Source organism: Ceratotherium simum, chromosome 9 (assembly GCF_057802395.1).
Source record: "Ceratotherium simum simum isolate JZ-2026a chromosome 9, ASM5780239v1, whole genome shotgun sequence".
Taxonomy (NCBI): domain Eukaryota; kingdom Metazoa; phylum Chordata; class Mammalia; order Perissodactyla; family Rhinocerotidae; genus Ceratotherium; species Ceratotherium simum.
In genome coordinates, this window is record NC_141908.1 from 40,718,660 (window position 1) to 40,743,979 (window position 25,320).

General features: G+C 36.8%; 1 protein-coding gene across 2 annotated transcripts in view; it reads right to left on the reverse strand.

Moving 5' to 3' along the window:
- Positions 1-25,320, reverse strand: part of LOC101395501 (CD302 antigen) — a 122,595-nt gene that overhangs the window by 80,820 nt on the left and 16,455 nt on the right. For both annotated transcript variants that reach the window (XM_087435277.1, XM_087435275.1), the window contains exons 5-14: positions 22,281-22,391; positions 21,020-21,160; positions 18,047-18,238; positions 16,944-17,101; positions 15,337-15,447; positions 14,696-14,784; positions 14,379-14,548; positions 12,088-12,287; positions 10,533-10,675; positions 487-568 (exon numbers count right to left, since the gene is read on the reverse strand). In XM_087435277.1, coding sequence (XP_087291403.1) covers positions 487-568; positions 10,533-10,675; positions 12,088-12,287; positions 14,379-14,548; positions 14,696-14,784; positions 15,337-15,447; positions 16,944-17,101; positions 18,047-18,238; positions 21,020-21,160; positions 22,281-22,391 — 1,397 coding nt within the window. The remainder of the gene's footprint in view (positions 1-486; positions 569-10,532; positions 10,676-12,087; positions 12,288-14,378; positions 14,549-14,695; positions 14,785-15,336; positions 15,448-16,943; positions 17,102-18,046; positions 18,239-21,019; positions 21,161-22,280; positions 22,392-25,320) is intronic.

A 25,320-nucleotide genomic window follows, 5' to 3' on the forward strand; every position in this document is an offset into this window, starting at 1 on the left:
CTTAAAACCTCTCTTTAGGATAATGTAAACATTTGAAATAATTTTTAGGGACTTTTTAATGTTAACCCAAACAAATTATTTCCCCCAATAAAGATACTTTCTTTTTTACATAACTCTTACATTTTTAGATAATAAAATAAAAGCTTCTCATTATGAAAAAAAGGAAAAAATACAAAGAAAAAGAAAAACAAAAAATCACTTGTACTACCCAAAGATGACCACTATATCCATATATTTACACTTTTATATTTTTGAACTATTTATAGAGAGACTATATGTACAGTCATAAATTTAAATAAAAATGAGATTAGTAACTTGTTTTTTCCCCACTTCATATAGGTGAATCTATTTCCATTTCAATAAAGATACATCTACATAATTTTAATGGTTATATGGTATGTGCATGTATTATTTAACAATCAACTTACCTGTTGTTGAAACAAATATTCTTTCCATATTACCCCAAACAAGAAAGTTTAAACTTACTGGTGTCCGATCACTCCATTGCCAGGATCCTTGTAAATCAGGGCTCCTTTTATTCAAACCTATCCACAGCCAACGCTGGCCACTAGGTGAAAAGGAGGCAAAAAAAAAAAAAAGCATTTCGCAGATATATTTAGCATTTACGTGTTTAAAATACTTAAGACATGTAAGTTTATTCAGAAGACCTTGTCACTCACTGAAAAGCACAGTTCCAAGCTATATAAAAAAGTCTTATGAAATGAAACTAAACCCTAAATGTGGGGTAGCTACTGAAAAAGTACCATATTTTTTGAAACTAAATTTTAAGTTATTTTATTCATATAAAAGGCAAAAACTATTCTGTTTTGAACTTAAGAGGAAAAAAATGTGTATGATTATTCCAAACTTACTGCAGAGCTTCAATATTAGACAGATACAGTCAAATGCAACAATGGCATTTCCTTAAAGCATTTGTCCTTAACACTATCAAATATCTTTTCTTTTTTTTTTTTTTTTTCTTGATGAATTACATTGATTTTATTTTTTTTAATTTTTTGTTTATTGCAGTAACATTGGTTCATAACATTGTAAAAATTTCAGGTGTACATCGTTGTACTTCTATTTCTGCATAGATTACATCATGTTCACCACCAAAATACTAATTACAACCCATCACCACACACATGTACCGAATTATCCCTTTCACCCTCCTCCCTCCCCCCTTCCCCTCTGGTAACCACCAATCCAATCTCTGTCCGTATGTGTTTGTTTATTGTTGTTATTATCTACTACTTAATGAAGGAAATCATACGGTATTTGACCTTCTCCCTCTGACTTATTTCACTTTGCATTATACCCTCAATGTCCATCCATGTTGTCACAAATGGCTGGATTTCATCGTTTCTTATGGCTGAGCAGTATTCCATTGTGTATATATACCACAATGAGATATCACCTCACGCCCGTCAGAATGGCTATAATTAACAAGACAGGAAACAACATGTGTTGCAGAGGATGTGGAGAGAAGGGAACTCTCATACACTGCTGGTGGGAATGCAAACTGGTGCAGCCACTATGGAAAACAGTATGGAGATTTCTCAAAAAATCAAGGATAGAACTACCATATGATCCAGCTATTCCACTGTTGGGTATTTATCCAAAGAACTTGAAAACACCAATTTGCAAAGGTACATGCACCCCTGTGTTCATTGCAGCGTTATTCACAATAGCCAAGACTTGGAAGCAACCTAAGTGCCCATCAAGGGACGAATGGATAAAGAAGATGTGGTATATCAAATATCTTTTCTTTAAAATGCAGAACAAACGATTTGGCTAAATTTTTATCAAACGAGATTTAAAACAGGAATTTAATTTCCACTACCCATTAAGTTTAAAGTAAAGAGGTATTGAAGTTTTTTCTAAATGCCAAACTCCATGGGTTATACCAGACCAACATAATTAAGTGATCACTTAAGTGAATATATTTAACACTCATAACTATTATACTTTTATGTACAAGGCATTGAGTTAGGTGCAGTGGTGACACAAAGTACAAGACCTGAAATCCATCCTCAAATGGCATATAACCTAGCCCGGAGGACAAGGTACATATGAACAAAGAAAATATAAGACCATTTTTGAAAGACATCAAATTTGTTATGTTTGTGCTATAAAAGTTCAGAAAAAGGAGAGGTCATTGTGGGCTGCAGGGAGTCAGGAAACATTCTGTGAGGTTGGTAGGACAAAAGGCAGTCTTCGAAGGACGGCTAACTTCTTTCGAGCCATAATCTGAGTTTACCACGTGTTCAGACTGGCTGAGATGAGAAAGCTTAGGTATTTCAAGGAAGAATACACACAACAACATATAGAGGCAGGGACATTCATTGTAACTGATCTTTTCTCCTCAAACTTATGCTCTAGCCAGGGAGACATTTCCAGTCTAAATAGAAGTGATATAATCATTAAAAAATTTCTCCACCTCTAACCCCACTTGAAAATATTCTCTAAAATGTATTATACTTTTTAGGCCTTAATAGCTAGACCACTTCCCATATAATTTAACCTTCTGATGGCATGTGGTATATATCAGTACATATGAGTGTATATTATATATGCATATATAACACATATATAAATGTTATATGCATATAAATATAATACATATTAGAGAAAGGGTGGGAGCCAAGTCTAAAATCAATCCCTACTCTCAAGCTCAGTAGAATATATGGCATACAGGAATGTATAGCTACAAGACTACTGTGAAATATAATAAGTCTGCATTTAAAAAATTTGCTAGTAAATCAAGGGCTAGAGCAAACTTAATTTTAAATTAATTTCTCACCTTTTAATAAAATAATTGCTTTTCTTTATCTCTTTCCTTTGTTCAACATTCCTTCATATTTTAATACCAATAAGCACTTTTTCATCTTTTCAACCTCAAGCTTTTCAACTTATTGCAATGGAATATGAGGACTGTCTCCTTTTAGTTTTTACTATTATCCTGTTTTCTTTCATAAAGAAAGATCAGCAATTTGTAGACTTAAGATAAATCCAGTGGAGACAATTAAATCCAGTTTGAATTTAGCAGCTATAAGAGAAATTTGCAGTTTGCATCTTCAACTAATCAGAGCTCTCTTACAGGCTTCCAAATTTATCATACTCACCAATTGTTGGATTTCTAAACCACAGGGTCTAGATAATTGCCATATACACTATAATTAAAGTCAGATGGCTAAAACAAAGAGGAGGTTAAGTTTGCTACCTAATACTTACTTGGGGATATAACTTCATTTCTTTCAAATCTTCTCACATTATATATTTGGACCTGGGGAATTTGTACAGAATTTTGTGTTTCCCTAAAGCAAGCATTAGATATTTGATCTTTTTTACACAATCTTCAGTACAACCAGGAAGATGATCAAAGATCATTTGTCACCTGCATTTATCTAGAGTCAGATTCCACAGAAAGCCTCTTAGAGATCCGTCCCCAACCTTTCCACCCAGTTCCCTCTCAGCTCCACCTCCTCCTCCTTAGAAACCTCTGCTTTCAAGCCCATTTCTGCCTCCTCTCCTTCATCTCAGAAAACAGCTTTCTAGAGAGCAGAGTTAGCCAAACTGTCCAAAATTTCTTATCTTACTACTTTCTGAGATTGAACTTCATTTCAACCCAGACAGTTATAGTTTTCAGCTTTCATTTCAAGGGATTCAGTGTGTTATAAATATAGAAAATAGTAGCTACTTTGTGGGGTTTTTTGTGTGTGGTAAGATGTGGAAAATATTTCTTCAATTGTAACTTATTCTTGGTTTGACCTGGTTTATCTGTAGGCAGATAAAGAGAAGAAGATATTGAAAATCATGTTAATCATTGTACACCTCTAATGTGGATTTTAGAAAATTAGAGGGAAGAAAATGGATCATAACTGGGGAATCAAATCAAACTGAAATTTTCTCTCTCTCTTTATAAATTGCTTCTACTCCAAGAGCTAAGTATACGGTTTTAAGCCTATTAGGTTAAGAAGACATTGCATGAAAGGTTAATATGTGTATTTGTGTTAAAATTCCTACTCTCAATCAAATTTCCCGCTGCCTCTGGTTTCTAATGAAAACAGTATCTCAGCCATAACCCCTAATAAATACTATTTGATGGGGGGGCTTAGTCTGCAAAGCCTTAGATTTATATCTAAATCCATTCATGCCACATCACAGGAGGTAGTGCACACAGCAGCAATGGCATTGCAAACAAGGCTTTCTTCTCTAATCCTATGACTATTTTTGTTCTACAATGGCTTTCCCTGGTGGGCTGCCATTAACAATTGCAAAGATCTTAGAGCCTTAATGACTTGGTGCACCATGAATCCTTTTCATTGAAATACAAATAGAGATGTGGAACTTAGATTGTGAGAAGTGTCGCAGTAATCTGATTTAACTCTTTGGCGTGCAATACACAATTTGGGACATGGACATCTTGCTGAGAAAGGCCAATTCCTGCAATAAAAAGCTAAGGTGTTCAAGGAGTAAGCTTCAGAATCATTTTCTGATATAAATGGGTTTGTTTCCTTCTTTCCCTTCAAGCCCTGGTCACAATATTGGTTTTGGAATATGCTGTGTTTCTAAGTATAGCATCGACAAATGATCTCTTTATTATCGGGGCACGTATCAAGCAGACAACACAGTCTGCTTAATATGGCATTCTGTTAGCTGCTGGGATGAGAGTATAGATAAAATACAGTCCCTATGAGTGAAAGGATTATGGCGATTTGTTTTTCTTTGTGCTTTTCTGTTTTCTAAATTCAATATGCATTACTTTTGTGATTAGAAAAAAATTAAACATTGTACATTCTATGGAAAACAGACATATGTATAGGAATGGGAGAAAATGGAAAAGATTTACACTAAATATTAACCAAGTTTACAACTGGGACCTAGGATTTGAGGTGATTTTTTTTTTTTAATTTTTATTTATTTATTTATTTATTTCCTCCAAAGCCCCAGTAGATACTTGTATGTCATAGGTGCACAGCCTTCTAGTTGCTGTATGTGGGACGCAGCCTCAGCATGGCTGGAGAAGCGGCGCGTCGGTGCACGCCCGGGATCTGAATCCGGGCCACCAGCAGCGGAGCGCGTGCACCCAACTGCTAAGCCACGGGGCCGGCCCTTGAGGTGATTTTTATTTTCTTCATTATCCTTTTTTATATTTCCCCAATTTTACATAATGAACTTGTATTACCTTTTAATTGGGGGGAGTGGGGGACTTGGCAAGTGTGATCAGAAACAAAGAAACAAATCAAGAAAATTCCTTAATTACCTCTCAGACTTTACTTTTGTTTCCTAGTGAGTTCTTAATGATCATTTATAGCATATATGTTAGTCCATTTTCCATCAAGTGAGTCCCACAGACATCTACAACCTCACTGCTTAGTACTAATCCATGGTTCCCTGATCCACTTAGAGGTTCCTAATTCCTCACCTGGTGTTGTTCAAAATCCAGTTTATGTCAGTATTTTACTTAAAAATACCTTAGCCTAGACAGTATGATATTGTGTGTGTCAAGTTTAAGATCTAGGGGTCAGTGAGTCGCTCTGCTTGAAATTCTCACTTCAGGGAGAATCAGCAGGGCATTAGAAAGGCCACGCTCCAGAGGCGGTCACTACAAGGATGTCTGTGATCCAAAGCCACCTGAGGCTTTGGTCATTAGCAGAGCGAATGTCAGACATGGGTTTATATCAGTGATATGAGAAGCTTGTTAATCACATGATGTAGAAACGGGCTCTCTTTGGCACAACTCGAGTTATTCAAGATATGGGGAATAGCTAAAGTTCTTAGAGACACTCTCACCCTTCATGAAAGGGTATTAGAATCTGGTGAGGCTGGTAGCCTGTACCACTAGAAATGAGTCTGGCGTTTGATCTCTAAACGGTCCCATGTCCAGTCACTGGGTCAGGTAATTGGGACTGCTTGATGCCAACTATAGTGAGAATAGAATCCTGACTCTGGAATGTTGTCATGTTTGCCTCAAATGAACCTTCCATGCAAGATGGTGGTTGGAACACTAAAAGGACAGTCTAGTGGGATGTTGTCAAGCTTACAAAACACGTTGTATGAACGTTTTGTGCCTGCTTCAATGAATGTTTAATAAATGTCTGTAGGTGTGGAAGGATTTGGTGTGAGTTTTGCATTCATTATAATCTAATCGCAAGGTTGTGGGGAGTAGCTAAGAACCTAAGAGTTAGTATATGCAAATTAACTTAGGTTAGTGTGCAATTGAACTTTGTATATTAATTTCTAATGCTAGAAAATGAAGTCTAGAATACCTGAAATTCTACAATAGATGCTTAATAAATGAATACTTATGGAACACAGGTATTGTACATTACTTCAGGTTCCCAGTACACTGTAGTGACGTTACTTTCTTTTTTTTTGGTGAGGAAGATCATCCCTGAGCTAACATCTGTTCCAATCTTCCTCTATTTTGTATGTGGGTTGCCACCACAGCATGGCTTGATGAGCGGTGTGTAGGTGCAAGCCCGGGATCCAAACCTGGGAACCCCAGGCCGCCAAAGTGGAGCACAGGAACTTAACTACTACACCACCAGGCTGGCCCCAATGTTATTTTTTTTAATGAGAAAAATACAATAGTGGGTATGTTAATGCAAATCTGGAAAATGTGGAAAAATGTTCAAACAGTTAAAAAATCACTCAAAATCTTACCTCCCAGAGTTAACAATGATTACGTTTTTTTAACTTATTTTGTACTATCATTGACAGGCTTTGATATCAGAATTAGACTAGTTTGTGAAATAAACCAGATGCTTCCCTCAGTTTCTATGTAATGGAATACAAGCTCTTGCTTGTACTACTGAAATACACGGTAATGATCTCTTTTTTTAAATGTGAAGGAATTCACGTATAGAGTCATATATTTTCCATCTCTTTCTTGGAAGAAATTCTTTGTCAACTTTTTCAATTTCTTCCATGGCTATTGGATTACTGCATTTCTACTTATCAAATCAATTGTATACTAATTTGTATTTCCCTAGAAATTGTTCATTTTAATAATTTCAGGAATAATAGTATATAATTACACTTAGTATTCTCACCAATTAAAAAATTTCTCCATGAAATGGATTTTATAATCCCTTACTCAGGTTTCATTTTAAGTGTGTGTTTCCTTTTTTATTTTCATGATTTAATTATCAGTGGATTTTTTAAAATATTTTTTTGTCTTATTTCCAGAGATATAGCTCTAGAATTTGTCAACTCCACTGCTTTTCTATTTTATAATTCAGTCATTCATTTTTACCTTTATTATGTTCTTTTTTATGGTCTCCTCATATTTATGTTGATATTTATTTTCAGTGTTGGTTGAATGCTTATTTTCACTATTTTTCTTTAAAAATTAAAGCCCTTAAAGCTATTAATGTACCTCCAATTATAGCTTTGGCTATATCTCATGAATTTTAGAATGAGTGCTATTATTATCATCTATATAGTTTTGATTTATTTGCCAAAAGTGTTACTTAAAAACATTGAATTTGTAAGTAGATAGTGTTTGATTTCACTTCTTACATTACCTGTATAATTTTACCACTTTGGTATTTGAGATTTTCTTTTTGGCCTAATAGATCAATTATTGTAAGTAATCTAGGCAAAGAGCTTGAAGAGAAAATATATATAGACTTTGCAATCTATAAACAAAGAGGATACTATTAAATCAACCTTAACTATACTATTCATGTGCTCTAAATTATTTCTTTTTTACCTGTTTCATTTGTCGATGAATGAGACAAGTGATCAATTTTCCAATTACTGTTATTTATTGGGAAACTTCACTAACATAATTAATATTTTTGCTTTGTATATTTTGATGGTATTTTATTTAAGTGCATAAATGTTCTTGACTATTACAACTTCATTGTAGATTGTATTTTTTTTTTTTGTGAGGAAGATCGGCCCTGAGCTAACATCCATGCTAATCCTCCTCTTTTTGCCGAGGAAGACGGGCTCTGAGCTAATATCTATTGCCGATCCTCCTCCCTTTTTTTTCCCCAAAGCCCAAGCAGATAGTTGTATGTCATAGTTGCACGTCCTTCTAGTTGCTGTATGTGGGACGCGGCCTCAGCATGGCTGGAGAAGCGGTGCGTCGGTGCGCGCCCGGGATCCAAACCCGGGCTGCCAGTAGCGGAGCACGTGCACATAACTGCTAAGCCACCGGGCCAGCCCCTGTAGATTGTATCTTTAGTCAATAAGAAATAGATCTCATTTTCACATTTAATGAATTTTTACTTCAATTGTATTTTATCTAATATTAATGCTATGACTCTAGCTTTTTTGTTCACATTTGCTAAATATATTTTGCCCATTGTTTTAATTTTACCATTTTGTTGCTGTATTAAGTTTGTGATTATTAACTCAATTGCTATTTGGGTTAATATGGGACAAGCACATAACATAAGAAAGTGTAGTGGGTCAAGGAGTAATAAATTAGGAACCATAGCAAATTGGAGAGTGATGCCCCATCTCAGTGGGCCACTGGCTACTCAGCATTAAAGTATTAACTAATTATTGCTACAATGTGAAAATGTTGCCAGTTGTTTTAATTTTTAAAGAGAGGTGAAAAATGTGGATTTTTATCTAAAGTTCTCAATTTTGAAACATTTTGTGGCCCCTTCCTTTCAGGAAAACAACATCATATTCTTTGGGCTGCACAAGGTACTAATTGGCAAAATTTGTTTTAGGTCTCTTTCAACAGCATGTTGTTGGATTTCATTACTGAACAAATTTGCAGACTTGGACTGAGCGTAACTATTAATGAAGCAATTTGCTTTATGCTGACTTCATGTTTTGTTATTTTATTTCTTTGTAACTTTCTATATGGTCCTTTTTTTCACCCATTCAGTAGATGAACACACTCTTTTGCATTTTACTACACGTTATCTTAAAGTTTTAAAAATATACATAATCTGTGTTTTAAATATGATTTCCAGGTAAAATGAGGAATTTATACTTTGATTTTTCACAATTGTTTTATCTCTTTACGTCCCAGTATTTATTTATAAACAGAGTTAAACACCTGGTTTTATGAAAATGTCCTTATATATCTCTTTCAGGATTTAGGATATTTCATTCTATTTTTATAATTACATATATTGCATTATTTAGACTTGGAGCTTTGTTTTTATGTTAGATATTCTTCCTTCCAATTCTTTTAAAACAAACTACCTATTCATGTGTTCTTGATTTTTTATTCATCTCTGAGCTGGAAAATGTCTTTGAAATTTTCTTTTCAAGAAGGGAGCATAGGTGGTACATATATCAATTACTATCCTCACAAATGAAAAGCAATGTAATTGGGAACTAAAATTAATACACTGCAAACATTTTCCACCTCAAAACTCTTTACATGTCAGTTTCAAAATCTCTTCTTACATTTAATGTCCTAGAGAAGAAGGCTAACTGGATTTTCTTTGTGTTTTGGTACCTGTTTTGTTTATTTTCTTGATGTTTTTCTCTGAGGTTTTTGTTTGCTTGAGTCACAATGATCAGGAAAGAATTCACTAGGATATGTGCAGTTGGTAGTTTCTTTTCCATAATTTTGCCTGGTATACCCTGAAGCCTTGATTTACAGATTTGGCTCTTCTTTTTGGTTCGGAAAAGTAATGGAAGAAAAACATAAATTTATGGAGTTGAAGCTCCTCATACCCACGATTGTCCCCAAAGCTTCAGTGAAATTTTCCTCCTATGATAGCATCACCTCGCCCATATTTCTCCACATTGTCCTTAAGGATATCAGGAAAATTGTCCAGGAATCCTCCTTCCACCATAACACCACAATCGCAATGGCTTACTGATTCTGTCTCTGTAATATCTCTGATCACTTCCCTATTTTTCCATTCTTACTGCCCTTCCTCACTGTAGCTTTCCATCAGAGGGCTGTACTAGCCTTCTAATTAGTCGCCCTGCATCTACCTACTGACTCTTTCTCTCTCTCTCATATATATACACACACATACATGCTTTGTTTTTGTTTGTGTTTTGCTTACTGACTTAAGGTCAACCTCCTTCCCTGGCAAGCAATGACGTTCCATTTAGTATCCAAATTCCATTTTCTAGCTAAGTTATATGACTCATTTCTCCTCAACTGTATCTGTAGTATATTCTGGTCTCGGTACCTTTGCTTACGGTCTGTTTTCTCTGGCTCCTTCTCCTATCTTACCTTTCAAAATATTACCTTACCCTCCAAGAACGATCCTTCCTCATACTACTTTTCCCAATTATACCTCCCAGAAACACTTCCTCCCTCCTCTGAATTCCCATGGCCCCTCCTTACCTACATTCTAGATTTTTCACCATACTTTTCTTATCCACACTGTTGGACTTCATTATGCTACACAAAACGTGGGGACTCTCTCTCCCGCATCTTTGAATCCCTCATAGTGTCTTGCACATAAAAATGCTTAATGTTGAAAGACTGCTAAGCACTGAATGACCCTTTTAGATAATAAAACATGTCAATTCTGAATACCTAGAGGACATCAAATTTAGCATAGAAGATCTCATTCTAAAAGTATTACCTGAACTGGTCCATTAAAAGGTGAAGAAATTCCTTTATTTCATCCACATGACTGAAGCTAGGAAGGTGTCCTCCAAGTGCTTGGCAGAATCTCTCAGCTTCTTCCCAGTTCCTCTTTCTTACAATTCTTTCTATATGAAATAGCTTAACAAAATATAATGTTAACTTGTTTTCTGGTATAATCATAAAACATTCATAATTTTAAAGCCCATTATAGTCAAATTGGTAGTCCCCTGGAGTCTTATAGGTGTAATGAAGATGTGGGTAAATGCACATACACGGTGACATGGACAGGTCCTGCTGAAAGTGTCAACTAAAGGCCAGCAGATGTGCTAGGCACTGTTGTCAAATGGATGACCTTCCTCAGCCAGGCTGGGGAACAAGACACCATGTTCTCCTGCATTCTCAGGATTTTGAGAGATAAATTGAACCAGCAGGTAAGGCTTTAAAGGATACATATGAATGGTTTGGGAGCAGACTTCTGCAAAGAAATGTGCTAGCAACATAATTTTGAACATAATACACTGAGACCTGCACAAGTACAATACTATTTTCTGATGAAGAAGAATCAAAGGGCAGACTGCACTGGTGTGTGAACATTGACAGAAGATGGCAAAACAAACCTTGCCACTTTGGACTGTTGCTTTGGTTTGTGATGACTAATTTTATGCCAAAGGAACCATAGTCATTTCAAAAGAAAAAGAGGAGGAGCAGATGACAATGGTAGATTGAATGACTGGTCCCGATTCTTCAATTCCCTGTAACATAACTACACACTCTTGCCATGGCCTCCTGCTGGGTGGAGTATACTTCCCTGTACCTTGACTTGGGGCCCGGCATGTGACTTGCTGTGATCAGTGGGATGTTAGTGGAGGTAAAATGAGCAGAGGCCTGAAATGTGCTTACATGGTTGGGCTTCCTCTCAGGTTCCACTGATTGACTAAGAGAAGAACAAGCCCCTTCAGCTTGAGCCCCAGATTGAAGGGCAGCAGACCCCAACTCATAGCCTGGAGCCCAGGACTGCTGATCCATAGTTGAAAGCAGAGCTGACCATTTAAGCCCATATGCCATCAAACCCTAACTGACCCAGATATTTGTGAACATGAGACTAAATGTTGTCATAGCCACTGAATTTTGGGGTGGTATGTAACGGTTTGTTTATGGGAAGAGCTGACTGATACAGACCCTAAAATAAATTTTTTTACATTGTAGGAAGTGATGGAACTCTTCATTTGACAACAAGAATTAGAGGGATATGAGAATCATCAGTGAAGTGTTAGCACAGCACGCAACTCACCCACTTCCCAGAACAAAAGAATCCTAGGAAAGAGAGAGTTCTGGCTCTGGTCCCGCTGTTTTGGGTAGGACATGAGTTTTTGTGGGGATGAGCTGTCTGACACCAGAGGTTCAATGATGCCCTGACAAGGACTCTGTGCTCCCAAACACTTTCGTAGGTTATATAGGTGCCTGAGAAGGAGCATAATTTGTACAAGGACATGGACTAGGATAGCAGAAAGATAACGTCTTTGAGGGATGGAATGAGAATGTTAATTTACCTTATAACAAGAAAGACCTGAGGGGAAACTTTGCCAGCCTTCCGGACAGGGGTCACTAGGCTTGGGGGCTGCTTCTTCAGGCTCAGCGGGCCCACTTCTTTTCTTGCAAATTGAAAGTGCTCTGAAGCTTCTGCAGTCTTTTACCTCCCACTTTCCAAGAAACTTTCCAGTAGACATAGCCACGCACCCGCCTGGAGAAGCTGGGGTTGAATTGGAAAGTTAAATTAAAAATTACATTTTTAAATCAAGACCAAACATTTTCAAGTGGCTCTACTCTTTATTTGAGTCAAGATGGGGAGAGAGAATAGGAAAGAAAATGGAGGAAAGAAACGTATTGTTCACAAAAATGATGATGATGATGACAATGATGGTAACACAGAAAGTGCTTATTACTTGCTAGGTACTATTCTAGGAGGAGTAAATCCTCACAACAAACCTATAGAGTGGATTCTATTGTCACACGGAGGTACAGTGAGGATTAGTGACTTGTCCAAGGTCACATGTTAGTAAGTGGTTGATTCAGGATTGGAATCCACATTGTCTGTGTGCAGAGCCATACCCTAAACCACTATGCTGCTCAGGATGGTCTAAGTGGTTCATACTAGCTTAACGACTTTGAACAGTTTTTAAGCAACTTAGTAAATCTCAAAACAAAACTCTCCCAGATTCAGATCCAAAGGAAAGGCCAGTACAACAAAAGTAGAAGGAGGCATGTGGTAACATACTATTTATTTTATGGCAGCCAGAATTTTATTTATTTACAGCAACAGTGAAAGATAGTTTGTATTATCAGACCCATTTTCCAGATGAAGAATACGTGACCTGGCCACAAGCATAGTGAGTGGACTATGAACCCATAGTCAGGGCTTGAACCCAGATTTGTCTGGCGAAATGCCATGCTCCCTTTTCCATTATACCACACTGCTTGAAGTGGGCAGAGGACAAGAAGAGCATACATTGGAAAGTAATGAGGACAACTTCTATTCCACCAAACAGAGAAGCCATATGGTCTCATGTCTCATACTTAGACATGGCCAGCAAGAGGAACAAGGAACTGGGAAAAATAATGCTGTGTTACCCTGGATGGGTGTGCTTTTTCCCCTGTTCTTCCTCCTACCCATGGCTTGTCTATGATAGACCAAGCTGGCTGAAGCTAGAAGTAATAATGGCAAAGAGAGCTTAATGGCACTCTTTCTGGCTACAGGACTGAGAGAATAGCCACTGTAACTACTTCCTGAGCACCTCTCCAACCACTGAGGCTTATCCATGAAGAATGTGACATTGACTCTAAGATGTCTAGGTGTCTATAAAAGAAATCGCATGTGTTTTATATATTAGAATATTCTAATTTAAGACAAGATTTAACCACAATTAGCATCTGTATCCTCTATCTTCTACAAGTAAAAAGATGATTTTGTTATTATCAATACCACTCACGTTTATGGTGATGACCGTGTGTTACAAATTTTGTGGGAATTCTCTATTTCAAATATTGTGTTTAACTATACACTCACATGTTCCAATTTCTGTTATAAAAAAATGGTCTTAATGATCACATTGTACAAACACAAGAAAATATAAATAATTCAAAGGGAGAAAAGTCAAATGTTTTATAAGTGCTGTCCTATACAAAGCCAAAATCATCTAAAAAGCATCAGATTAGAAATCAGGAGATCTGGATTTTAGCAATTGAATAACCACGTAACTTTTGTCAAGTAAATCACCTTTCTATGCCTCTGTTTTCTCAACTCTAAAATCAGAAGGGACTTATGAGGTCCTTTCTGACTCAAACGTTCTGATTCTATGGCTAATGACAGTCAATGCTTTAGGCTGGTTAAAGGAGGATGAACTAACTTTCAGAATAAATAATACTCACAACATAGTGCCTCCTTAATTCTCACCCACTGAGAATAATAGAAATAAACACACTCAATTTTGAAGAAAGAAGGTAAGAAGCAGACTGATGAAAATGTAAAGTATTTCACAATGAAGTGTCTAGATTCTGTTTGAGACTTTTGTGGAAAAGATAAAAAACTCACATAGGTGGTTCTAGCTCTGTGGCATTAGATGGTGGTTTCTGAGAACTGACTTTTCTAGCTTCTTTTAGTGGGTTATGCCCAAGGATTTAATAGAGAAGACATAGTCACTGCTTCTATTTATGGTTCCATAGATGGACTTTAGCCCTGAAGATCATTTCCCTCACATTTCAAAGGTCAGTGAAGAACATATTTGGGAGGGATGCTGCATTTCACGTCACTGTTTTCCACTATTTTAAAGGCAAAGGCACTTACCTGGCTCAAAAAAGTTCCAGTTGGAAAAGGTTACAGCCCTCTTTACTCCACTAACACTTGCCCAGCCATACTCTCCACGTGAACCTAGATCTCTCAGGCCAGTCCAGAAGTATTTTCCTGGAGATTTAGTATACTTTTTAATCATATCATTCAGGTATTCTTGCTCAAATCTACAAAACAAGAGTAAAATTAGCAAGCGTTTTTACAATGACTGATGTACTATATAAATTAAAGATGCACCTTTTTCTTAGGAAGATTATTTAGCAAAGGAACCCAGCGTTAAAAGTTCACTAGTACATGTTTACTGATGGTCGCACCTGCTAGTTACAGTCAGATTGCAGTTGGTTCCAAAAGGGACCTCATCCTTGTAAATCTTGTAACAAGTTTCTCCATGTCTCTTCCAGCCCTAAATCAGAGGAGAAATATTATCACAGCATTTTCCAGACTTGATGATGTCCCCGTCTGACAAGCAAGGTTTGCTACATTGATAACATCTCACAACTTATGGAAATTAAGGACATGGCCAGTGACTTCTTACACTTGATGGGTGGGACACAATTTCATGGATAAGCTCCACAAGACTGTGAGCCTATATCAGACAGAGGGTGTGTCTTAATTCTCTTTACCCCTAGCACCTAGCTCATTATAAGGGTTTGACAGTTGTTGGTTGAATTATTTTTGAACAGGAATAATATAAGTGGCAGAAGTAAAGATATCAGCATTGAGGATAGTAATCATGTACATTTTTGTAGAAATTAAAGAATAGGTAACTCTTTTTCCTTCTGTAAGAATGCCAATAAACTATGATTCTCTGCCCTCTGGCTTGCTCTAATGCAAATGGACAGAAGCTAGTAATTTCTTTTATTTTCCAAGTCTGAATTGTTTAAGTCTAAACTATCATCCCTAACCAAGAAGGTGTAATAGTGCTTAGAAAATTTTTTGCCAGGGTTTTACATACCTCATCTGGAGGACACATCTTATCAGACATTGAATCATTCATTTTTTCTCCATTTTTCTTACATACATATTTAAGTTTCTCTTCACATGACTGGACTTTCCACTGACCTAGCTTTTAAAAAATAGAAAAAAAAATTTTTCCCACAAGAGAAATTATTTGCCATATATTTAGAATTGAACTCTAACTTATTTTAAATCAAGATAGTTTCTTCTCACAAAACTACGAGGGAGGGAAAGGGGGAGGTGGAGGAGGAAGAGAAGAGAGGGAGAGAATGAATATAAATGAATGATCAAACCTGAGAACATACTCCTAGAAAATGCTACCCAACAGGCCTGCAAGGTTGTGGCCCACAGCCTGTTATTTCAGCATCACCTCAAGGTCACAGTGGGGATGAATTTCATTTTCTTATAAGAGTAACAATAAAACCATCAAAGGACACTCAGTATAGAAGTTGGAGAGAGAAGAACTCAGCCCACAAATAGTTACCAATGTTCTAGCCTTCTTCCATATGACATGGTCAAAGTTCATCCATAGGTTGAAAACTTTTGGGCATGTCAACTACCTCCCTGTCTCAGTTTCCTCATATGTAAAATGATGATGGTAGTTAGAATAGCTACTCTCCAAGAATTCTAGAATCAACAGTTTCTTCCAACTCTACTTCAGCCTAGACTTCCAAGTTCTCTCTTTCAAATATACTACTTAACATTTATTTTGCTTAATTTACTAAGTCACTGCTTTCTTCAAATTAAATTTTAATAAGTCAATTGTGATAAGGGTTAGTTTTGAACACTAGGTATGCCATCAGTTCACTCTCGTCTACGGAACCTCATCTCTATCTTGGACACTCTTTGAAAGACGTCTTGGATATCCTTTTAAATAGAGCACCAAAAGTGACATCCTTCTAAATTCATCTTTGACACCTTTCTAAATATATTTTCACTCCTGAAACACTTCTAAATACACATACCATTTATTGCTTCCACTTAAGTCTCTTTAGAAGTTTAGGTGACACAATCAACCTCCTAAACAATTAGGAGTCCACAGGAAAGTGATCCAAACAAAAATGCAGAGGTACGTATATCCTCTCTGCTCAAGATACAGATCATTTTGGACTCTTAAGTAAAGCATGTTCAATAAATGTTTAAGCATTCTACAGGAGTAAGATGTTCTCTGAACAAAGTTAGACCCACTTGTTTAATAAAAATATTTTTTAACTACTGAAAGTAGGGTTAATATAAAACTTAACCTGAACATGAATTCAGAAGATGGGATTTTTCAGGTTAAATTGTGGCTACATGCTAAATATCACACTGATGGTCCTTAGAAAAAGCAAGTTATTAGAACCTATTTGGCACAAGAATCTGAGTTCTAAAGGGAGTCTCCTGATCTGTTTCAGACCAGCAGATACTCTCAGACAGGAAATGGATTGCTTGTTTCGTTGTTGCTTTATTTACTTTTTTTCAGTAGCTACCGGAAAGACAATCCACAGGGCTCATAGCTTTTATTTTCTTTCCCAGGTTAAACACAAATATCCCAACCAAAGTAATCTTAATATTATTATTAGGAATAACAATAAGAATATAAATAAACCACAAGGGGTTTCCTACCTTTCCTAAATAGGAAACACAGTTGGGAGTCTTATTGAAGGGAACATTTGGCTCATTCTCATCCCAATATGTTAGAGTAACTTCAGTACCATCTGACCACTGAAATAAAGTTGGTATATTTACGTTCTTAAGGCCTGTCCATGTTTCTTCTTTGGCATCTAAAAGAACAATGTTTTATTTAGTTTGGTTTTACTCAATTATATACTTCAATATGTACATGTTACTGATTTTACATTCTGATATGGGGTTTTAAGAGCCTTGATGGTATTCTCTTTTTTTCTCTTTTAAAATTTTAATTCAGAAGAGTGTATTCTTAATTAACCTGTTAAAATGTTGGCAAGTTAGATAGGTGGTGTGATGAGGGCTTTTGAGATCACTTATGCAGGTAGAGTACACAGATGGAACAGCTGTACGATGACCTGTGGGCTGGGTGTTTCTGATATCTGGTTTAGGTAAGCCTTGCTTTTGGGAAATAATGAAATTCTACAAATACAATCATAGATATTCCAATTGGAATAAGAATATTGTCCATCACTACCCTGGAATGACTATGCTGCCTTCCCAGGTGAAAAAATTAGCATCATGTTCACACACAATAGAAATCTACTATTAGCTGCTATTATTAGTGAATCCTAGGAAGATGTTTTAACTGGCAGTGTAGTGTATTTTTGTTCTTCAGTCTTTAACTTTCAATAATTACAAAAGTGAAATAATCATCACTTAAGTATTTGGAGCAATTTAAATAGCATTTAGCTTATGAGAAGAGGGAAATTATTCAATCAATGGTAGTACTGTCAAATCGGTAGCCACTAGCTACATGTGGCTATTTTAATTTGTAAATGAATTAAAATTAAATAAAAGTAAAAATTCAGTTCCTCAGTTGCCCTAGCTACATTTCAAGTGCTCAAAAGCCACACATGGCTGGTAGCTACTGTATTGGACAGCACAGATTATAGAACAGTTCCATCATTGCAGAAAATTCTATTGGACAGTGCTGATCTATAAGGATCAAACTGTAAGTTTTTCATTCCTGCTAAGAGTCTGAAAATAGGGATACTTTAAAATGTTTTAAACTTCTAAAATAGGATATTTTAAAAACTTACCCCCATTATGGAGTTTTGTGACAACCACCTCCACATCCGCTAAAGAATGAATGCTGATGAGGTCACTGCCGAAGTCTTTGCATTTCATATGTGCCTCATCCCAGGAATTACTTTCATTTACCAGCAGATAGCAAAATCCGTTATTTGGCAGCCAGTCTGCATCACAGCGGGTATCTGAATATGTCCAAACATCTGGGAAGAAAGCAGCTATTTACATTCCAGTAAAGATACATATATTTAGAATCAATAACATTGCAAACTCTTCTTTCTTGAATCATAAGGCTTCTGGAAAACTGGAGAGTGTGATGTCAGATAGTACAGTGACATGAATTTATGTGGTGCCTAATGTATACATAGCATCATAAGAGTGACTGCAGAGAGTCAGATAATGATACAACTTGAATGTGATATAAATGCGCTACATGGCTGGGCTCAAAACTATTTAAGGAGGGATTGCTCTTAGTCCTAGGAGACCAAAGAAAGGTGTGGGGTAAGCCAGTTGCTGACAAATCTCTTCCTTGGTTCGGGACTTGTTAGATTCCCTTGCAGCCTCTGCCTTTGAGAGATTATGAGGTCGAGTCTCCTTCTCATATATGGTCAGTTTAGCAAGGGGATGTGCATTAATGCTCACTGTTGAACAAAGGCAGGCAGAGTTTTAAGGAACAGAATAAGACATTTGTTTACTCCACACCCAAGAGATGGCAGCAACAGAGGGAAAGGGCAAAAGGGCATCTCTGGACCTCTTCTTTCCTCCCCTCTGCTAGACCTATAGTCCTCATGGAATTAGTGATGCTTTGTTTTGACCATGATAAAACTCACTCAAATGGTGGTTGAGAAAGATGAGAGAAAAAGAGTGAGATACAAAACCATACAAAATACTTCTACCCCTCTTAATAGAACCAGAGAGCAGTTTGATCACTCAGACTTCATGGATTTGGAACTGTTTGGAATGTTTGTTGTACGAAAACACAGCATCTTAAAAATGTAGACAGTTTGTTTTCTATTAAAGGATAAAATTCAGGTTCAGCTAGCTTCTCACACTTGCAAGATAACTCAATTAACTTTCAGGTTCTGAAATAGCACTTGTTATTATATTTTACAATTATGATAAAGGAATAGAGGAACAAAATCACACATAATTGAACTTAAAACAATCATTTTCCTATTCTAGTCTTTCTCTCTATGAATACATATTTTTACAAGATTAAAATGATGAGTAGGCATATCATTTCATTCTGTTCTTTGTATTTTCCTGCTGGCACAGTTATTTTAATAAATTCATATTATTCAATCATGTGGAAACATCATGATTTACTTAATAATTGCTACTACGGGATATTTATTTGATCTATCATCAGCAAGTCTGATTTATTTTCATTTGTGCTGTCTTTTCCATTATGCCTTTTGTGTGGACTAAATTTGGTTTGAATCAACTTGGAAGACGAATGTTCATTATCCCCTATTATTTTATAATTTTATTTATTTATTTTTTTCCCCCCAAAGCCCCAGTAGATAGTTGTATGTCATAGCTGCACATCCTTCTAGTTGCTGTATGTGGGACGCGGCCTCAGTATGGCCAGAGAAGCGGTGTGTCGGTATGCACCTGGGATCTGAACCCAGGCTGCCAGCAGCGGAGCGCGAGCACTTAACTGCTAAGCCACGGGGCCGGCCCTCCCCTCTTATTTTAAAACATCCTCTTACATTCTTTATTCTATATACTTATTTTTTAATCTTAAAAAATGGCTTTATGCTTCCATGTGGATAAGAAGTTTTATGCTATATTCTCTCCCCCCAACATTCCTTAAAGCAAGACATTTTAAAACCTCCTTTATTCCTCTCAGTTTTGAGTATTAATTGTTCTTATTCAGTGAGGATTTAATCAAATCCCAGGTATACGGTGGGCTCTGTACAAGACAGTAAGGGCACTCCTCTTCTCCATCCTTTCACAGACTCCTCAGACTTCTCTGCTCCCCAAAACTTCAGCTGTTCTGTGTCTCTCTTACCCACAAACTCCCTGGAAAAACCCCCTCCCTGTAGACGTTTTGTCCCTCTGCACCTCTCCTTTTCAACCTGATTTATCAACACAAAGACCTAAGGAACCAGCCTGGCAAAGGAGGAGAGAGGAGGGGTGGGCATTGTGGGGCAGGGGGTAAGGAAGCCCGGGAACGTTCCTGTGTCCATCATTTTTTTGACTTCTCACAGGGCAGGTAATACATAAGACCTGGACCCAGAGTAATGCTTCTCAAACTTGTGTGCATCAGAATCACCTACAAGGCTTCTTAAAACACCGATTGCTTGGTCCCACCCTCAGAGTTTCTGATTCAGTAAATCTGGAGTAGGTCCTGAGAATTTGCATTTCTAACAGGCATAGATGATGCTGATGCTCTTGGTCTGCGGACCACACTTTGAGAAACATTGCTCTAGAGAAATAAGAGCCACCTGTGAACAGAATACATTTCCTGTCGAGAATCTCTCTGCCTTTTTATGGGCATATATCAAAGCAAAGCTTTATTCATATATAGTTGATAATATCTAACCACAGGGTCAAAATCAAATACTTGCTGGCATTGGCAATATCAGGGGAAGGAAAGGTGGAGATAGGTATCTGAAATGCATTTACTTGACTGCACAAAACTGTAATTTTTATTTTTTTAATAGGAAATTTTTTTTTTTTTTTTTGCTGGGAAAGATTCGCCCTGAGCTAACATCAGTTGCCAATATTCCCCTCTTTTGTTTTCCTCCCCAAAGCCCCAGTACCTAGTTGTATATTCTAGTTGTAAGTCCTTTTAGTTCTTCTGTGTGAGCTGCTGCTGTAGCGTGGCTACCGACAGATGAGTGGTGTGGTTCTGCACCCAGGAACTGAACCCGGGCCACTGACGTGGAGTGCGCCAAACTTTAACCACTAGATCATCAGGGCTGGTTCACAAAACTGTAATTCTAAGACTTCTTTGTACAAGACAGTGAGAAAGATACCTGTTAACTCCTCTGTGTTATTTAACGGTTTCTTGCAGACGTAAGGCAGTTGAGCTTCACAGGAAAAAATATGCCACAGACCAGATGTGGCATCCATTGTTGCACAGCTTGCCCCACCTATTGTAGGTGCACTAGGCATACCTTAAAGGAAAAGATTTTCAAAGAGTTAGAAGGAGAAGGTTAGGGCCAGAGTGGTGGTTAGAAAAAATAATTTGTATTCCTAATTTTCTGCTTTTATGGGATCTCATAAAATAGTTAAAACCTTCTACTAAATTGAAATGTATAAGCCTTAATGGACAACTATGTGCTTAAATATGTTTTTCTTCTAAAATACAGGATACGGGGGAAACACACTGATATACTGTAGTTAATTTAAAAAACAAAACCAAAACCCAAACCTCTGGCCCCAATCAACTTCCTTGTCATATCTTGAGGTCAGTAGCTCTTAATCTGCTACTCCATACAATAAATATACTAATTTATGATTCTGCAATGCCTTTAAGGCCTTGAATTAAAGATTAAATTATTTTTAAAGATTCTATTTACTGAGATAATAGAGAATTTATTTATTAATAATGAAATTTCATTAAACTAAAAAGACCTATTGGTATTTTACTGCATTTAAGTTGTTTTTATAATATGTGTACAGAATGCTTTTGTACTGAAGTTGGTGTTAACTTTTAGGTTTACATTGGTCAGAAGCCTAACATTTCATTTTTAAAAAAGGTATCTAAACCTTCTTTTGGGGGAAAAAAATCTTTTGGCTAACTAGGGTTTTGTTTGTTTTATTCACTACAAATTTTTCTTTAAGGTATTTATTTGTGTAATAAAATATAACCATTACGTTGTCAGTATTTGTGTGCTACAGTGGGAGACCCCAAGAGTTTTAAGATGAGAGAATATCTCTGTATTAGAATTAAGCAGCAGATGAAACACAGCCTGGGTCAGTCCTACATATCATGTCCCCTAAGGGATGCAGAATGGCTCCTGGGCCATGTGATGGGGCTCATTCTGCTCTTTCCTAAAAATGTAGGGTTGCTCTAGAGGTTAGAGATAAATGCTTAGTTGTCCATGGTGTAGTTCAACTTGGCTATAATGATATCACAATAAAGAAGGGCTTAGGAAAAAAAATTCTTCTGAGAGGTAACCATAAAAAGAGCTGTCAAGATTTGAAATTTTTATAAGCTCTCAGTAAGTGGGAAGCTCTTAGTTTTTTGAAGTTTTTGCTCTGTGCAGAGTAGGTGGAGGAGGGAGCAGTTACCTGGGTCCCAGTTGAGAAAGTTCAATGGCTTGTGGTCTGACCATTCCCAGCCTCTAGCAGAGTACAGCTGATTTAAGCCAATCCAGAAAATTCCTGCAATGTCTTCTTTTTCTGTAAGAATTGCATAATTTTAACAAGTGACAAAATTAGCTAAGTTATTAGCTAGGCCAGACTTAAGTTTCTACCAATAGCAAAAATATCTGAAGGCCTTGGCTGTAAGGCAGGAATCCCTGTAGGATGGGGCTGTCTATCCAACAAAGGCAGGTGATGCTGACAGACAACAAAACTTCAGACTGTTGAGAAACCCAAAGGCTGATAAGTTAATTCAGTTCTGTTTTCCTATTACCTTGTCCAATGCTCTTTGTTCTAAGGTAGGAACAGAATCTTCCCAGAATAGCTGTTTCACTATTTTTAACCCTCTTGTACTGATATAGAAAAAGCAGTTTCTATTGTATATCTAGATTTTGAAGATTTGATTGTATTCCAGACTGATTTAAATTCATTAAGTACATATTATTTGCCAGGTGCTAAGGATATAAAAACCAAGATGACAAAGTCCTTGCCCTCATAAAGATTTCAATCTAGTAGACAGAAATGGATATGGATCTCCAAAATGGTAAAGTGTTACCAGTACTGTTTCAGAAATATGTACAGGAACTGTTTGGTAGGCAATGGAATATATAGCTCTACAGTCCAAAGGAGACATTTAAGGCTGGAGATACAGAATGGGAGACACATACACACACACACACACACACCTGCACATAGAAACACACATGCTACAGTGGAGATGTATCATTCAAATTCATTATTTGACAACCAGATGCCATCAGCAAAATATAGAGAGAAAGACACAGAAGCAGAAATAATTTAAATAGTGAGGCCAATTGCAGATATGCCACTCAATATGCATATGCTCACAAGCAATGGATGTAATCATGCTTGTATAGGACCACATGTATTGGAAAGAGAATGAAAAGAACGTATGAACGACGGAAAGGATTTTCACACCACTGTCAAGGAAGTCAACAGAATTACTGAAGGACCTGGTAAGACTTCAACATCATGAAGGAAGAATTTGAAGATATTGAGGGCCATGTAGACGAGGCAGAGCAACTGATGAAATGGTCTACAGAAGACAAGGACGATGTTGACAAAATTTTTAAATATTCTCAGCAGTAAAACACTTGATAACAGTTTCTTAATTCCTCCCAGGGAATTATGTATGATTTATTATTGTATTATACATATAATCTATATATCTGTATATGTACATATAAAATATAATTATAACATTATATTATATACATATAAATGGTTCTTAAAGTTTGGATATGGTTTTCTACATGCAAATCACACAGATACATCTGATATATTATATATATGTATTTCTATTCCTCTGCCCACAATAAAAGACTACAGGGCCTGATAACAGTCACACATCTGGGATCAGCCAGAGAAGAGCCTCTTCTAATGCATCGGAAAGGCCACAGCCAGCAGGGGCCCTGACTTAGAAGTGTCCTAGCCTTCAGGCACCTGACAAAGTAGCTCAAAGTGAACAGCCCCTCAGGGTGGAGGCAAATTTGGAAGAACGGAAATGTGCTATTTCTGCTCTGGGGACTGTCAGGTCTTCTTTCTAGCTCTGGGGTGAATCTGTGGTTAGAGTTCCCCCGAGAAGGCCAGAGCCATGGGAAATCTGACTCCTAAACAAAATCCAGTGAGTATAAAGAAACCAAATCCCCCACCCCTGGGCGCCTGTATTAGTAAAACAAAATCAAAACAAAACTAATGAGGTGCTGGCAAGCAAAAAGGAAAAAGGAAGCTCTTTCAGACTGCATGGGACTTATCTTCAAGGGGGCTGCTTCTGCTTTTTTTCTGGCAGCAGATTCCCTGGTCCCATCCGACCACTAGCTACCAAAGTAGAAGTCCTTTGGCAATAATATTCTCCATTATGCTCTGCACATGTACAACTCTTATTTCCCCAACTAGATCAAGCACTTGGATCAAAAAATCTCTGTCTGATTCACTTTTGTTGGCCTCTCTGCTCCTACCTCAACATTTACACATGGTAGTTTTCAGTGCAGAGATGCAATAGAAACTTCAAGAAATTTTAAAGATTTGGATACTCTGAGTTTCAGATGTTAAAGCATAGCTGTTTTGGGTCTTGGGAAACCAGCAATCATAATTAGGCATATTGATATACCTAAACAGCATTCACAGTGAAAGAGTAGCTCAAAACATTAGAAAGAGATATACCTCTAAAATTATTCATATACATAAAATGTGGGGAGTGTCTGGCTAGGGGTAGGAGACAACTGGGTCCTTTAACATACTATCCACTTTTACGAGTTATTAAAGAAAACTGATGCAAAAAGAAATCCTGCAACATTCATTCCTCCAAGTGCAGCGTTAGATTGTTTGGTAGGGTGTTGACCATCACACTTGGACACTTTTCTCCATCATTGAAGTCATCATTTCCCAAATGTCAATATTCCAGGAAACTTAAATTTATCGGCACTTTCTGCTTTCAACAATATTTTTTGTAAAGTTTCAGTAAGGTCTGAAAGAGAATTCCATTGCCCAACACTAGCCCATTAAGCTTGTCTGACAGATTTCCATTCTAGAGGTCAATCAACTCAAGTACCACACAACACAGGAAAAGGTTAAAGCTATAAGCAAGAAAGGACGTCTGAATAAAGCTTTAGCAAAAAGCACAACAAAAGACCAGTAGACTTTCAATGACGAAAAGAAATAAAGAAAGATGTCTAAGAAGAGTAAGTAATATAATAAAAAGTAAGGGCTCTGGAGTTATATATGTTGATATTCAAATCTCAATTCTGGTTCTTCTTAGCTGTGTGATGTTGGGTATATTATTTCTAAGCATCAATTTCCTTATCTGTAAAGGGGGATAAAAATACCTCTCTTATGAGGTTGAAATGATGACTAAATCATTTAATTTATCTGGAGATATTAGATATTAGGGCTTTGCTCATAGTTAGCATTTATCAAATATTTACAATTATTATAAAACAGTGTGACA